This window comes from Filicampus tigris, chromosome 16 (genome assembly GCF_054856515.1).
Source record: "Filicampus tigris isolate MCC_2025a chromosome 16, RoL_Ftig_1.0, whole genome shotgun sequence".
Taxonomy (NCBI): domain Eukaryota; kingdom Metazoa; phylum Chordata; class Actinopteri; order Syngnathiformes; family Syngnathidae; genus Filicampus; species Filicampus tigris.
In genome coordinates, this window is record NC_141232.1 from 1,466,635 (window position 1) to 1,480,801 (window position 14,167).

General features: G+C 44.4%; 3 protein-coding genes across 3 annotated transcripts; 1 reads left to right on the forward strand and 2 right to left on the reverse strand.

Annotated features, from left to right (window-relative positions):
- Nucleotides 1-166: 166 nt before the first annotated feature.
- Nucleotides 167-4,834, reverse strand: anks4b (ankyrin repeat and sterile alpha motif domain containing 4B). Its single transcript, XM_086055282.1, has 2 exons — nucleotides 3,967-4,834; nucleotides 167-1,796 (listed from the first exon to the last, which is right to left on the reverse strand). Exons 1-2 carry the CDS (start codon nucleotides 4,125-4,127, stop codon nucleotides 671-673), a joined length of 1,287 nt encoding a protein of 428 aa, XP_085911408.1. The 5' UTR covers nucleotides 4,128-4,834; the 3' UTR covers nucleotides 167-670.
- A 110-nt stretch (nucleotides 4,835-4,944) lies between these two features.
- On the forward strand, nucleotides 4,945-9,238 carry slc25a17l (solute carrier family 25 member 17-like). The gene is made up of 9 exons (XM_086055286.1): nucleotides 4,945-5,203; nucleotides 5,309-5,369; nucleotides 5,777-5,843; nucleotides 5,926-6,080; nucleotides 6,191-6,307; nucleotides 6,392-6,537; nucleotides 6,745-6,840; nucleotides 7,354-7,436; nucleotides 7,951-9,238. The coding sequence occupies exons 1-9, from the start codon at nucleotides 5,129-5,131 to the stop codon at nucleotides 8,096-8,098; spliced, it is 948 nt and encodes a 315-aa protein (XP_085911412.1). The 5' UTR covers nucleotides 4,945-5,128; the 3' UTR covers nucleotides 8,099-9,238.
- On the reverse strand, nucleotides 9,233-13,783 carry LOC147133960 (decapping and exoribonuclease protein-like). The gene is made up of 7 exons (XM_086055285.1): nucleotides 13,619-13,783; nucleotides 12,824-13,136; nucleotides 12,221-12,450; nucleotides 11,040-11,253; nucleotides 10,712-10,847; nucleotides 10,542-10,636; nucleotides 9,233-9,833 (listed from the first exon to the last, which is right to left on the reverse strand). Exons 2-7 carry the CDS (start codon nucleotides 13,126-13,128, stop codon nucleotides 9,725-9,727), a joined length of 1,089 nt encoding a protein of 362 aa, XP_085911411.1. The 5' UTR covers nucleotides 13,129-13,136; nucleotides 13,619-13,783; the 3' UTR covers nucleotides 9,233-9,724.
- Between the last annotated feature and the right edge of the window lie 384 nt (nucleotides 13,784-14,167).

The window sequence follows — 14,167 nt, forward strand, 5'->3', positions numbered from 1 at the left end:
TTTGTTTTCTTTACTCCTAAACTGCCCTCCTGCCTCACTTCCCTGTGTTTGGGTCCTCCTCCACGCCAATCCAGGAATTGATTTGATATCTGGCATCACATGAGTTCAAATTTGTGGTTTCTTTGTATATCTGTAACACATAATACTGAGGCCTTCAATACAGTGCTGGAATGTCAAAAAGTCAAATATTTTATTCATTGAAAAGTTGTCCCCTAACTGAACACGTTTCTGTTTGAGCTTATCTTAAAGAGACATGTTTTTATTCCATTTCTTAATGGTTGATTCAAACACAGAGATGCGGCCAAAAGCGAGTGAACTGGACAGTTGACAAGAAAATACAATCAATGACCCTTCGCCTTACACCAAGCGATTGCGCATCACATATTTACCGGCGCGCTGCAACGGAAAAACGGTAACCCTGTATTGTGTTTGGAGCCTCCACATTATACTATTACTTTTTTTATTGGACAACAAAAACATGGCACGATTGTCAAGGATGAAGCGGATGGCCACAAAGAAGACCAAAGAGAGAATGGATGTTTTGAGACACTGTTGGCAAGAGTCGCAAGCATGGTGTGTGCTGGGCCTTTCTCGTACAACAGATGATCTTGTTTAACCACTGAATCCCTGTTATACATCACATCACAGATTGTGTCATGTTTTCTTGTGTTCACAAGCAGCTGTCTCCCATAGCACCCGGCCTCTCCAGTGCATTCTTGCGACGCGCAACAGCTTCCAGGATCTTCTTTCGGGGCCCCAACTGGATGCGGATGCTTTTCAGGTCTTCGTCGGAGCAGAGCGTGAGTGCCTCCAGGTCCAGGTGCTCTCTGGTGAATGCCAGGGCAAACTCGGGCAAGGACACGCATGACAAGAATGCGTCAAGCGGAGATGTTTCCTCCTCATCGTCATCCAGGCCCAGATCGTCCTGCTCCCACGGGACTTCCGCCTCGGCGTTGCCCTCGAAGCCAGAGTAGTCTGGCTCCCCCTCCATGGTTTTGTTCTGAACAAGGTAGCCGAGGTTTTCGTTGTTGCCACTGGCGACTTCCTCTGTGTCCAGGCTCATCCTCTTCATGAAAATAAGACCACCCAGGCCGGGCCTGTTGAAGATGGACTGTTTGACTTGGCCTAATTCAGCGTTATCTCCGTCGCCGGCTTCTCCTTCCTCTTCGAGCATCCCCTCATCCTGCTCGCCGAAAACATCTAAAAACTCCGGATTCTCCGACGCTGCGTCCTCCTGCTTGAGGAAAATGACGTTCCCATCTGCTGCGGATCTCTGCAGAGTGCCCTTTTCTTTCTTGCCAAGCTTCTTCTGCAGTGTGCCTTTCACCCTGGCTGTCAGCGAGCCGGATTTGTCAGAGGCGATGAGCTTGGAGAACTGCTCATTGACGCCGCTCACGGTGCCAAAGCTCGACAAGGCCGACGTGTCGCCTGCCTCTGATGCAGACGCAGCGGTGTCCGCCCCGCGGTACATCTTATCCATCTTGCTTTGGTGTCTCCGCTTCACCTTCTCGCAAAGTTTCACCCGTTTCTCCGCTTCCTTGCTGGCCTCTTTCTTTAACCTGGCGATCCTCTTTGGATTGTGGTTGGTCTGCTGGGAGGCGGCGGCGTCCAGGAAGCGCACGCACTCCATTCGGTCTCGCGAAGCAGCCACATCCATCGCCGTGTGCAGCTCGTTATCCAGTGCGAACAGGTTGGCATCGAAACTGACCAGGAAGCTAAGGATGTGCATGTGGCCGTTGGCGGCGGCGTGGTGCAGCGGCGTGTTTCCCCAGATGTCACTTCTGTTGGGATCGCCCCTGTCAAACACAAACACCTTTGTCAGACAAAGTATCACATTATGATTCCAAAATATCCATCCATGTTCTATACCTGAAGCCTAGCCCAGCTGTCTCTGATTGAGGGGCAGGGACGGGTACACCCTGGACTCATTGCCAGTCAGTCAGGGAGCGCAAATTGACAAAGAATCGTCGAAATTCACATTGACACCTTAGGACAATTTGGAGTCGCCAATGAAGCTAACATCCATGTTTATGGAAGTAAGTGAATGAATAGAATCCTAGGGCGTTTTTTGATGCACAAGGTCATCAGGATTGCACCAACTAGTCGACACGTCGACTTTGCCACTAACCAATGACGGCTAGAGCTTGAAGTTGATTACGTAATGGCCAATCACGGGCCATGACATTATTATTAACAATGCCGATGCCTCGCTGAAAGGAACAGGAGATGTGTCCATGCCTCAAGCATGTGTAATTGTTTGACGAAAATGAAACCGCTAACATGATCAATTAAATGCAAGTCTGTCCTCAAATAAAACAAAAGTACAAATGCTATGACCTAGCTCATCATTAACGTTAGCTGACAAAGAGCCTATATCCTCACGTTAGCCGTCAATTAGCAAATTCACCAACCACCCTCTTGGAACAGATACAAGACAGAGTCAGATATACTGTGACATCTGCTTTGACGATGCAACGAGCAGTTTCAACAACCCTTTAATTGTGAAAATGAATAATGTCGGTTAAAAAAAACAAAACATCCAACTAGTTTTTCACTGTCCTTTATCCCGCAGACAGCCAGACACACACTGGCCCCACCCCCTGACTCACTTAAGCAGTCACAAATCTCCTTCATGCACTCACAGACAGTCAGAACGTATAAAACCATGGCAACAACCCACGTAACATCACTGCAAGGTTGCTACAAAAAATGATTCCCCAAAAAATCTCAAGGTTTAAAAAAAAATTGTAGTAAGCCCTGCAGCTCTGTGACGTGAATCAGTTATATAGGTTCCGACTGTCTGCAAGGCCTTGAATTGTCTAAATGTGAATTATTGTCATTGAAAATCACAGCAAAAACATCCGTTAGTCGAGATTGACCCGACTATAACGATCCGAAGTCATTCAGCCTATTCAACATCATAGCTGCAAATGTGTGAAAAAAATGTGGTTTTGGCATGACGAGGCCAACATAATCGCTCCAAAATCAAACACAGACAAGAGTAATTGGTAAGCTATTAAGATGTAAAGTCCTCCACAGGTGCGGCTCAGTGTTTCAGCAATAAAAGTTGTTACAGCAGCAACTGCCGTGCATGTCATGAACAATGCGTCAATTATTTATGGCCACGTTATTGAAATGAGCCTCGCCTCCCTTTGGAAAGATCGTCACTGAGAATGACGTGCTAGTTAGTGACCAGGCTCTTTTGTGGTGTCTAATGAGGGCTGGAAATGGGCTCTTTAGGGCTGAATAAAGGCTCCTTTTGTTTTTGCAGCAACTTTGTTTTTTCCTTGCTAAAATATTTGGCCCAGCCTCTCAGAGAGTTGCCACGAAAGCGGATCAAAGTTTTGGTTTGGTTTTGACAACCATAGTGGACAGATGACGCGTACGCGACTCATGTGTCAGCACAAGTAAAACTACTTGAAGGTTGTTTTTTTTTGCACATCCCCACTGACATGCAGTGATGTGAGTACACGAACAACATGGCTGCGACGAGTGGAGCTTGTTTACAAAAGCACAGAGTCAGTGTTGATAATTTAGCAGTTTGGTTTACACTATGACTTTTCCGACTCTCGAAAAAGCTATACGTGTGTTAAATTGCTTTCCTCCAAAAAGTATGTTTGTGGTATTGGGGGTAATAAAGCAAATTCCAGAAGAGGAAAGAAGTTGCAAAAATGGAAAACAGAAATCACAGCATTTTTGGAATAACAATTTCCTATAAGCCAAAGGAAAAAAATATTAAAATCCGACTTTTGGGGGAAATAACCTGAGCTAATACTTGAAGGCCATCTTACCAAGTCCTGATCTAATATTTCTGTTGGGAAAATTTGAAATGAAAAGAAGCGTAGACGTCCAATTAGGATCTAAACGCGCTCATTCCACTTAATTTGTTATCCAACTATATCGATAAAGCACACAGAAGCATATTCTGTATTTGAACCCAAGTAGAGATGAAGAACATAGTCTCACCCTCTGCTGCATATGAGCTGGAGCGCATCCACATGTCCATGAAAAGCGGCCAGCAAGGTGGGCGTCATGCCATCTTCGTCCGTCGAGTTCAGGTCCTTCCTGGTGGCCTCCTTCAAGAGGTCCAGGTAACCATCAATGGCCGCCTTGTGATACCGAGACATGGCTCTCCTCTCCCAGGATTACAAAGAGAGAGCAGAAACAAATCCTTTTTTTCACCTTCACAAAGCCTTCAGAGCAAGTGAGCTCACGCAGGGCGTCGACATGTCAGCAGCACAGGGCCATAAAACAATGGCAAAGTCCAGTCCGGTGCTGTCTGTTCATGCACAGGCACAAACCTCCCATTATGTGGCAATTAGCCTGCTGCAGGCCTGCTTTACTGATTCCATTCTACAATACTTATCTCTTCTATGACAATTCATGGTAACCACCCACCCCCTAAAATTGGCTCATTAAAATGTGTTTATTTTTTTTATTTCTTTATTTTAATTTACCCCTGCTCTTAAGCAACATGATGTCGAAATTGAAATCAGATGTTGCTTGGACACTCTGTAGATCACTGTCAATATTATATTTTTCCACTCATTGCACAAATATTGTTGGAGCATAATTGAGCTATATTGATTTATTATTGTTAGCTTCATACCATAAAGTCATTTTTGACGTACGGTTAAAACATCAATAAAAAATGTAGTTGCTTAATTTATTTTCTTGTTATCCAGAAATGTTCAAATATAACGTAGGCATCTATCTATCTATCTATCTATCTATCTATCTATCTATCTATCTATCTATCTATCTATCTATCTATCTATCTATCTATCTATCTATCTATCTATCTATCTATCTATCTGTCCGTCCGTCCGCCTGCCTGTCTGCCTGCCTGTCTGACTGTCTGTGCATCAATGTGGTGACCTTCCCTTGTCAGCTCTTTAGATGGCGCTCGTGAGTAATTTCGTTTTGTGCGCGCCACGAAGAAGGAATGCGGAAGCCAAATGAATGGGGGCGTTTACAACATTGTTATTTCCTGGTTCTTATGCGATAGTTTGACATGTCCACGTGAATGTTTGACTCCTAACATCCATTTACTCAGCAAGCCCGACGCTTAAGACTCGAAGCTCTTGCAGGAACAACCGTGTCCCGTATCCAGGTAGAGGCTGTCAAAATGTCCGCTAATGGAAGCTCGCCGGTCGGCCTGCTGTCTTACGAGACTCTGGTTCACGCTGTGGCAGGTGCAATGGTGAGTGGAAGAAAGAGAAGTACGATGGCATTTGTGCGTAATAATACGAGTTGTAACTTTCAGCTCATTGTGAATCTCGCTTAGTCATTTCATTTGACATTTCAGGGCAGCGTGACAGCAATGTCCACCTTTTTCCCTTTGGACACAGCTAAAAGTCGACTGCAGGGTGAGCTCCTAAAAACAAACCTTTTTGCTGTCAGGAAAAAATACACGCATTCATATTCCAAAAGTTAACTGCTGAGCTTATTTGAACGCTGTTGCAAACCAAAACAGCAGCACCTACTGAGGCATGTAAACCATCTAACGTGAATTAACGTGTGGAGAGTTATCACATGTTGTCAATGAGTTCTCTGTGCGGTATTAAAGATCTTTTGTCATGCGGTGACGCTGTCTGGAACGCAGTCGCTTCATGCGTTGTCTAATAGAAGGTTTAGGGTTAGTTTGTCTTAAATGCTCAGCAGGCCCCATTGAACAGCGTAGCACAGTACGTGCCTTAAGAATTTTGCTGCTCATGATGAACTGGATCGTACTAAATCATATAATGTGTGTTTATTTTTTTCGTGTGTTTTTTAGTTGACGAGAGTAGGAAGTCCAAATCTACCCCAGTCATCCTGGCCGAGATAGCGCAGGAAGAGGGCGTGTAAGTATGCTGATGGTTGGGAGCCACGCGGGTGGTGTGCGCAGATGACTGAGCGCTTTCTGCGAATGACCCGTCCGTGCAGGCTGGCCTTGTACAGAGGCTGGTTCCCGGTCATCTCCAGCCTCTGCTGCTCCAACTTTGTCTACTTCTACACCTTCAACACACTGAAGAGGCTGACGGCCACAGGGCCACAGCAGTCCAGACTGGCCAAAGACCTGCTCATGGGCATCGTGTCAGGTCCAACGCAATCCGCTCCGTGACGCTGGGAAATATTGTCAAGTGAATTTGTCCCAGACTGAAACCATAATCGCGTCTATGGCAACCATTTGCCTCTGTTGCTCATGCAGGGGCGGTGAATGTGATCCTAACCACGCCCATGTGGGTGGTCAACACTCGCCTGAAGCTCCAGGGGGCCAAATTCAGAAACGAGGACCTTCATCAGACGCACTACAAGGGCATTTTTGGTGCGTGTAGCCGTCAACGTGAAATCCGACCTTCTCTTTGGGCCGGACGGTTACTTTTTTGTGGCTTTTTTTTTTTTTCTTTAGATGCGTTCTCCCAGATCGTAGCGAGCGAGGGGGTGGGGACGCTGTGGAACGGCACGCTGCCCTCGCTCATCCTCGTCCTAAACCCAGCTGTGCAGTTCATGTTCTATGAGTCCATGAAGAGGCGGGCAGGGAGAGGAGGCAGGAAGGTGAGCAGAAAGAAACGAATGAGTAAGACTTGCAAAACGTCGTGATTTTGGAAAATGCATGCAAACCTCAAACATAAACAAGTGGTTTCATTCATTTCATTGTACGTACTTGCTCGAAATAGGCTGGCTAGTTTCACCCTTGGGTCCTATTATGAAATGATTATTAACCGAAATGATTGTGACAACCGAGCTGGCACTCTTCCGCAGATATCGTCTGCAGAAATCTTCCTCATCGGAGCTGTTGCCAAAGCCGTCGCAACCACGGCCACGTATCCGCTGCAGACAGTTCAAGCCATACTCAGGGTAAATGCTGGATTGGATGAAAATTCACCTTTCGGTCTTTTAGTTGCTTCAAATGTTAAATGGAAATTGTTCAGTCAAAGGACAGGCTGAGCACAAAGCAACACTAATGGATTGGACATCGATTGATTTAGCCAAGAGAGTTGACAGTTGTGTGGATGTTGCGATTGTTCAATATTTGCTCACTTGTGAGGTGAATCTGAAGTTATTGATGAATTGAATCTTGAAACAACTTGAGGCAAAATGGACTGCACTACTTATCCTCCTATGCATTGTAGCTAATTATCTTAATTTGTGATTGCTCACACGAGGGCATTAAACATTGAACTTGCCATTTAAACTCTGTTGCCAGCTAAAAAATGTGGTTTTCTGCACGTTTGCAATTTTGTATGGCAAATGTTGTATTTGGTGAATTTTCGCATATTTGGGGTCACGGTAGATTTTGCTTGGCCTCTGTGTTAAACATTCAGATGTGTCCGTTTTTACTGATTAATTGAGTGTGTGCTGTCTTATCAGTTTGGCCAGTACAAAGGTGATGGCAAGGGCGGCCGGATGGGAAGTCTGGCAAACATTTTCTCCTTGCTGATGGAACGAATTCAGTAAGTGCTGCTCTCGAGACACGCCGACAACCACGCTGCTTTGTTTACTGTTTTGTTCAAAGGAAAATACTCTGCAAAATTGACTTGAAGTACTTGTAAACAAATAGGTGGGTCTCTTGTCTCTACCCCTGCCACTCTATAGCTGGAGCTGTACAAAGCATCTTTGAGAGGGGAAGTAAAAATAACGGGAGATATTGTGGTTGCACAAGCGTGCACGCCCTCTTATGGAAAGTGGAAGCATAGCTGCGCTCATCATCGTACCCATCACATCATCACTCGTTTGCACAAGCCAGGACAGATGGGCTGAAAATGTGCTGTAATTCTTGATTGACGTCAGTCACTGATACGAGATAATGGAGACTGTTTTTATTTGTGGAAGAATGTCATAATATACAGCCTTGAACTGGAATTTGCGTTGAAGTGCGACAGGAGCTGAGTGGTTTGGTGTCAGTCTAAAGTCCAGATCAGATTTGGATGGTGGTTCATTAATGAGCACGTGTTCTATTTGTGACAGGAAGCACGGTGTTCTGGGGCTGTACAAAGGCCTGGAGGCCAAGCTGCTTCAGACGGTGCTGACTGCTGCCCTTATGTTCGTCGTGTACGAGAAGATCACCGCCTCCACCTTCAAGCTGATGGGCCTGCACAGGAAGCTCAAGCCGTGAGCGGCCAGTGGCTTGCGGTGCAAATCCAGCCGTGCCAGTGGACGCACTGAGAGGTGGGTCTGGCGCAGCTTCCCACTCTGCCCTCAAATATGCACAATAACCACAAGCACGAGGTCAAGTACATTCAACGGATCAAATGGTTCATTTGTGCATCTCCGTGGACCTCTTAACATTCACTTTGGTTACCATGTTAAAACCAACTCATGACATGAAATAACTAACAGCAAATGACCTCTAACAGGGCCTCTACAGAACCATTCCTTATCCAGTTGTGGATTTTAGGGAATGCTTAAGATGACTAATCATCTTAATAGGATTCACAATTTTAAAATGTGTTTTTCATTTAATACAAGTTGTGTGTGTGTGTGTGTGTGACTCCGAATTAATGACCAAAGAAAACAAAATAATGTTAAGTGCTTTTTAAGGATGTCTATTTACACAGTGACTTTTGTACCAACAGTCCTCATTACATTACTGTCAGTAGTTGCCACCGGAACTGACGCAAGTGGTAAAACACAAAGTTCTGTTTGTTCTAAGCAGTTTTATTCTATTTTTGTAAAGAGCAATTTAGTCGTAGCCCACCTCTCGCTCCAACGCGCCCCCTTGTGAGGATAAGCGGGCTACAGAAAGGATGGATGGATGGATGGCTGGCTGGCTCTCTTAAGACAGCTTTTGCCATGTTCTTGAGTCATTTGCAACAAGAAACGACCCATTTGACCGGGTCATCAACTGTATCGAGTAACGTGTGTGTTGTGTGTTTTGTCTTGCAACTTTTTCTGAAAGAGAGTCTAGTGTCCTGCTTTGGTTGGACTGCGAATGTCAGTGCAAGGTGTTACCTTTTGAACGTCACACCGTTGCTGTTGGTGGCATAAACAAGCGCCTGCGGTGCTGAAACTGCATCGCACACAATTAGCCTATGGTTGTTTGGCTGTGACACTGGCTCTTTTCACTTGGGTGCAATGTTTACAATAACTGACAATAACTTGGGATGCAACTCTTACTTGAAGCCATTTTCACTTATTTGGTCACATTGGAAAGTATCCTGTGCGTTGTCTGAAAATGAATTCTCTTCCAAAAATCAGTTTGTACTTTTGTTATAGCAATAAAAGTGGGTTAATAAAAAAACAATTAACATTCAGAGACTGAAGGTTTATTTCTCAGCTTGGAAGAAGTAGGACAACACAGTATTTCCTCCGTCTTTTTTTACTCAATTGTACATGCTGATAAACAGACTAGCGATTATACAGAACAGTTGTACTTAACTATCATAGGAAAGTGATGTCACCTTAATGGCGACAGACGCACTAATTAATTGCATAATCCATCATCAATTCAAATAAAAATGCTCCACACAGTGCCGGACAAGTGAGCCGCTTGACTTTACTTTAGCTTTATTATACAGCAGTCAACTCATTTTCTAATTACATGACAAGTTAAAAACGTTTTTACTGTTAAAAGTTTTACGGTTGGGGCAGTTACATGCTGGAATTGGTCCATTCACTAAACATGATTTCATTTGGGGGACAATTGCTTTAAAATGAGAACCACTTGTAAGGCACAAAGCAGCGCAAACTTTGTGGCAGTTCTACTTTGCATACATGGCGTGATGAAATGAAGGTGGTGTGACTATCTCATTTCCTTCACGTACCAGTCTGGCAGGAAAGAATAAGGGGAGTCTCTGTGGACAGTGAAGGTCACGTCACTGAGCGCTTTCCGGGAGAACAGATACACCACACTGGAAGACCAGAGATTAAATGTTAAAAAACATTGGTAAATAAGCTTTCAAAAGTGGACCATGTTATTTCTGTAGAAATATTGTGTGAATGCTAAAGAGCTGACCCTGAACCGAAATACCGAAGAATGAGTTGAAATGCTGCATGTGAGAATTGGAAAATTTAAAAAATGATGAGCAACCGAAAGTGACTTCAGATCTTACCCGGTAGGTTGGCACGATTTGTAATGATGATTGCTAACCTGCTAGCAGTTGGTATGCTAACATGCAGCAAAAGAGTAACCTGAGAATAGAACGCAAATGTCCTGAAAGGAGTGAACTATTTTAAAGTTGCAATGGTTTAAAACTGATGAGCAATGTGGTTGTTTTAGAATGACCAAAAAGTGCCGTAATGACAGTAAAAAATGATTTCCTCTGGTACAGAATAACATATCGGTGGGCAGAAACTCCAAAAAAGGACGTTTGTTCAACCATTATTAACATTGCATCGTCAAAGAGAGCAAATCATTTTGATCGCTTTAGATTGGTCAATAATTTGTCAAAATAGCACACGCACACGCACACACACACACACACACGTGTGGTGAGGATAGATTTGTGAAAAAAAATGACTGGGAATGTATCAACTTTTTGCTAAGCTGGCGCCAGCGATATGTGACTCGTGTTCAGTATTCACACAACTGAAAGAAAGCCCTTGAACTGGGCACTCACTGAGGGTCGTCTTCGCTCACCACACGCTTGACAAAAGACAGGAACTCTCTGCAGAAGTTGATGCAGACGGACGGTTTCCAAGCCAGGTGCTCACCCTGCCCAAAAGACACAATCGCTTTGTGGCTCTGCTTCTCTTGCAACGTGTCGCCTCGTCATTACAACAAGCAAACCTGAACCAGCTGTGGAATTTCGGCGGTGCGATAAGTGCGCACGGACACGATGACGCCGTCATCGTTCTTGAAGCCGGCCACGATGCGAGGGACTCCGAGGAGGAAGGACTGTGCCCACCACTGCATCAGCTTGAACCTGATGAGAAAACCATCCTACCGCAGATCACTCACAAGAACAAGTCGCTAAATCGTCGAATGTTGCTGAAGTCAAAGTGCACTCGTGTCGGATTGCATCCTTTGTCATTTGAGCCAAAGTTGACGTCAACCAAAAACACGAAAATGTGGAAAACCGTGACTTGTGCCACCTCTGCGTTTCTGCTTAACAAACCTGCGGAACTTGCTCCGCTGTTTGTCTGTGGACATCACTCTTGATGTCTTGAGCTCCACGTAGCAGGCAGGGGGAGCGTTGGCACCTTTGTCCCGGCAGTCCACCTCGCCGGAGAACAGCAGACTGTGGTCCGAAAGGCGAGTTCGGACCACGCTGTAGAAGGCCTCGTTGCTGTTGACCACGCCACTCGAATCGGGTAAGCCGTTGATTTTGTCTTGGGAGGGGTGGGGCAAACATTGTTTATTGAACATTACAAAACAGTTTGGTCACCAGTGTTGAGCAACTTAATTTGCGTATAATTATTGACAGATTCATACACTGTTGCACTGTTTTTATCCACTGCTCTGTGTCATTATATTAAATGTTTGAATGTGTTTATATTATGTTTAAATAACCCCCAAAAATTAAGTTCCGTAAATGCCCAAAAAAAGTGTTATTATAGGGTATTTCTGTATTGCAGATTTGACTTAATGCAGCTCTGTGTTTTGTCAGTTTTGGTTGATTATGGCGGCGCCATGTGGACAAAAGCGGTAGTGTTTTGACAAAAGTCAACCACATTTCCCATGTGCGCCAGTGCATAGTGTCGTGAAATCCTGAGCTCTCGCTGGCCTGCAAGTTGGACTGAATTACATTTCCATTTCCAGTGGCTATGTGAAGGAGGAATAGCGATGAAGTCATGAATCTAATTTTGTTTAAACAATACTTTTGTGTTTTTTGTTTGTTTCGGGACTTCTGCCATGACACCAGTGATAGCACGTAGACGTTCAAATCGACTTCCGTCCTTATAGCGAAAGGAGGAAGTGAGTATGCCATAAAGCAATTCAGGACATTTGTATTTTTTCTGTGTGCCAGGGTTGCTCCCATCCTCCTCAAGGTTGCTTAGTGCCAGTAAAAACGATAGAGCCCAATCCCCCCGCCACCCCCCACCCCTGCCCCCGGGGCATGACAAAAGTCCAATTCAACTACTTGTAAATCAATGTTCAAATCAAAAGAGTCGTGAATTTTTTTTCTTATTAAGGTCATATTCTTGCCCAGTGCTGCTTTAATGCGTGGTTGTTGTGAGTGATGTAATGACTAAATTGGATGTTTCTGTAAGGAAGCTAGAAATCGTAGATGAGTCTGTTAGAGCAAACAAAACACTCCGACACTCCTGTACTGACTACAAACAAAGCAAGTTGTACCTGCACATATGTACTGCTCAAACTTGTAGCCCCAGTATATATTCTCCTCGTGACTCTGGCTGCGGTTCTGGCGGTCCTGGCGAGCGCTGCCTGTTTCCACTTCGTTGATGTAAAGTACTCCTTTGAACTTGGTGACGGCCAGCAACCACTCACTTTGACCGAAGTAGGGTGTGCACAAAACATTGGTCAAACGGCCTCGCGACGTCACAAAGTCAAAGTCATCTAAAGCTCTGGGGAGAGAAAAAAATGCGTTATTGGTGTCGTCAAAGCAAAAAGAAGTTAAGTCCTTCTGGTGTACACACCATGGCCACTTGGGGGCAGTATAAGACATGTTATTTTGTACGTACAGTACATGGAGACGTCGCAGCTTCTCTTTGAGGCGCAGTAATAATTGGGTCCGACCGATTTGGATTTTATTCTTTATTTTTTTTTAGGCCGATTCTGATATTTGCAGGATAAAATTCCGATAGCCATTATTCAAAATTATGTCTAATGAATTCAATAACTTCTTTGGTCCCTTAACGGTTGTGCTTTAGTATTTGTTGATCTTTACAACTGAGAAAAATGGGTTGTGTCACTCAAGGCACCTCTGTCGTTACTTACGATGAAGCGGACGGTGCAGCCGCCTTCTGCATGAGTTTTGACTTGTTGGCCAAGATCCAGTGCAGAATATGTTCCAGATTTTTCTTCACATTCTCATCTCTCTTGATGTAGCGGTCATTGTAGCCATCTCTCAGGTCGAAATTTGGGCTCTCGTCGGGTTCCACGAAGTATCTCATATGACTCTTGTCGTGGTGGAATGCCCGCGCAGTGTCGAGGGAGAAGGAACCCTCCTCCACTCGCTCTTGGAACGGAGGCGAGTATCCTTCATACAACTCCTTCCTGGTGCACAAAGTCTCACGGTTCATGTTGGCGTCTGAAAGTGAGAGAACTACGAATGAGTAACATACAAACACTGAGTAGTCGGACGTGCATCAAAAAGTTTAGAGAAGGTCAAATTTAGTTCACGTGTAATGGTTTTATTTAGGGCATTTGAGGTTCATCCCGAAATTCCATCCAAAAGTCCAATAGTTGTGTCATTTTATTCACCAATAGAGGCATTCTATTCGGTGTGTGAGCTTAGGCAGCATCCTGAAAGGTACTAGCCAACCAACTAACGACTGTGCTTTAAATAATATAGTCAACATTTTGGTCTAGTGTACCTACTGCACATACAAACACTGAATATTCAATGCCACATTTTCAGAGCTTTTCAGTTTTCACCCCAAGCATTTGTCAGTAATCATATCGAAGCATTAATCACAGGTAGTTGTTGAAAGCCATTATTGAGAAGTCTATTTGTCTTATTTTCTGGTCTATCAGCACGAATTCAAGCCCATTAAAAACGTTAAGTCTCACCTTATCGGGATCGGGTGTGAGAGTGCGACGATCCCGCGGCACTGTCGAGATTTTGTTGCCTTCACTTGGTTTCCTTTCTGCTCAAGTGGCAGTCTGGGTTTCGATTCTCACCAAATCATGGAGTGTTTGTTTCACTTTCAAAAAGGGGAGCCCTGCCCATTTTGCTTTCAGTGAAGTAAGTCTGCCTTCAACACACAAACACGCATGCAGTTTTTGCCCCAACGTGATATGACTTGAATCCCCAAAAAACAAGATGCCTGCTGTTTGTTTCTCTCTCCCATTCTTGCTAAAGGGAAATCAAACTACATGAATGAAATTACTTCTCCTTATTGTCCCACTAGCGGTCTTCAAAACAAATTCCCCCCACCCCAAAAAGACATAAAAAAACACAAATGTGGCCCAGATGTCAAATTTGGCTTCATGGGAGTCTACAAAAACTGCAGTATTAGTCATCAGAACCTAATGAAGACCCTCTAAAGTGATTTCATGTTTGAAGATACGTGTTGTGCAAAGATTGCAAAATGGTGTTATTTCGTAATGACTTTTGGC

Bases quoted from the DNA above. Each gene is read 5' to 3' on its own strand.
- slc25a17l (XM_086055286.1), top strand. From the start codon at position 5,129: ATGTCCGCTAATGGAAGCTCGCCGGTCGGCCTGCTGTCTTACGAGACT. The intron at 5,204-5,308 runs GTGAGTGGAAGA...TTGACATTTCAG, and splicing joins ACGCTGTGGCAGGTGCAATG to GGCAGCGTGACAGCAATGTC. The intron at 5,844-5,925 runs GTAAGTATGCTG...CCGTCCGTGCAG, and splicing joins ATAGCGCAGGAAGAGGGCGT to GCTGGCCTTGTACAGAGGCT.
- LOC147133960 (XM_086055285.1), bottom strand. From the start codon at position 13,128: ATGAACCGTGAGACTTTGTGCACCAGGAAGGAGTTGTATGAAGGATAC. The intron at 10,848-11,039 runs GTTTGTTAAGCA...TTTTCTCATCAG, and splicing joins CAGCGGAGCAAGTTCCGCAG to GTTCAAGCTGATGCAGTGGT. The intron at 9,834-10,541 runs GTGAGTGCCCAG...CTGGTCTTCCAG, and splicing joins GTGAGCGAAGACGACCCTCA to TGTGGTGTATCTGTTCTCCC.
- anks4b (XM_086055282.1), bottom strand. From the start codon at position 4,127: ATGTCTCGGTATCACAAGGCGGCCATTGATGGTTACCTGGACCTCTTG. The intron at 1,797-3,966 runs GTGAGACTATGT...TGTGTTTGACAG, and splicing joins CAGCTCATATGCAGCAGAGG to GGGCGATCCCAACAGAAGTG.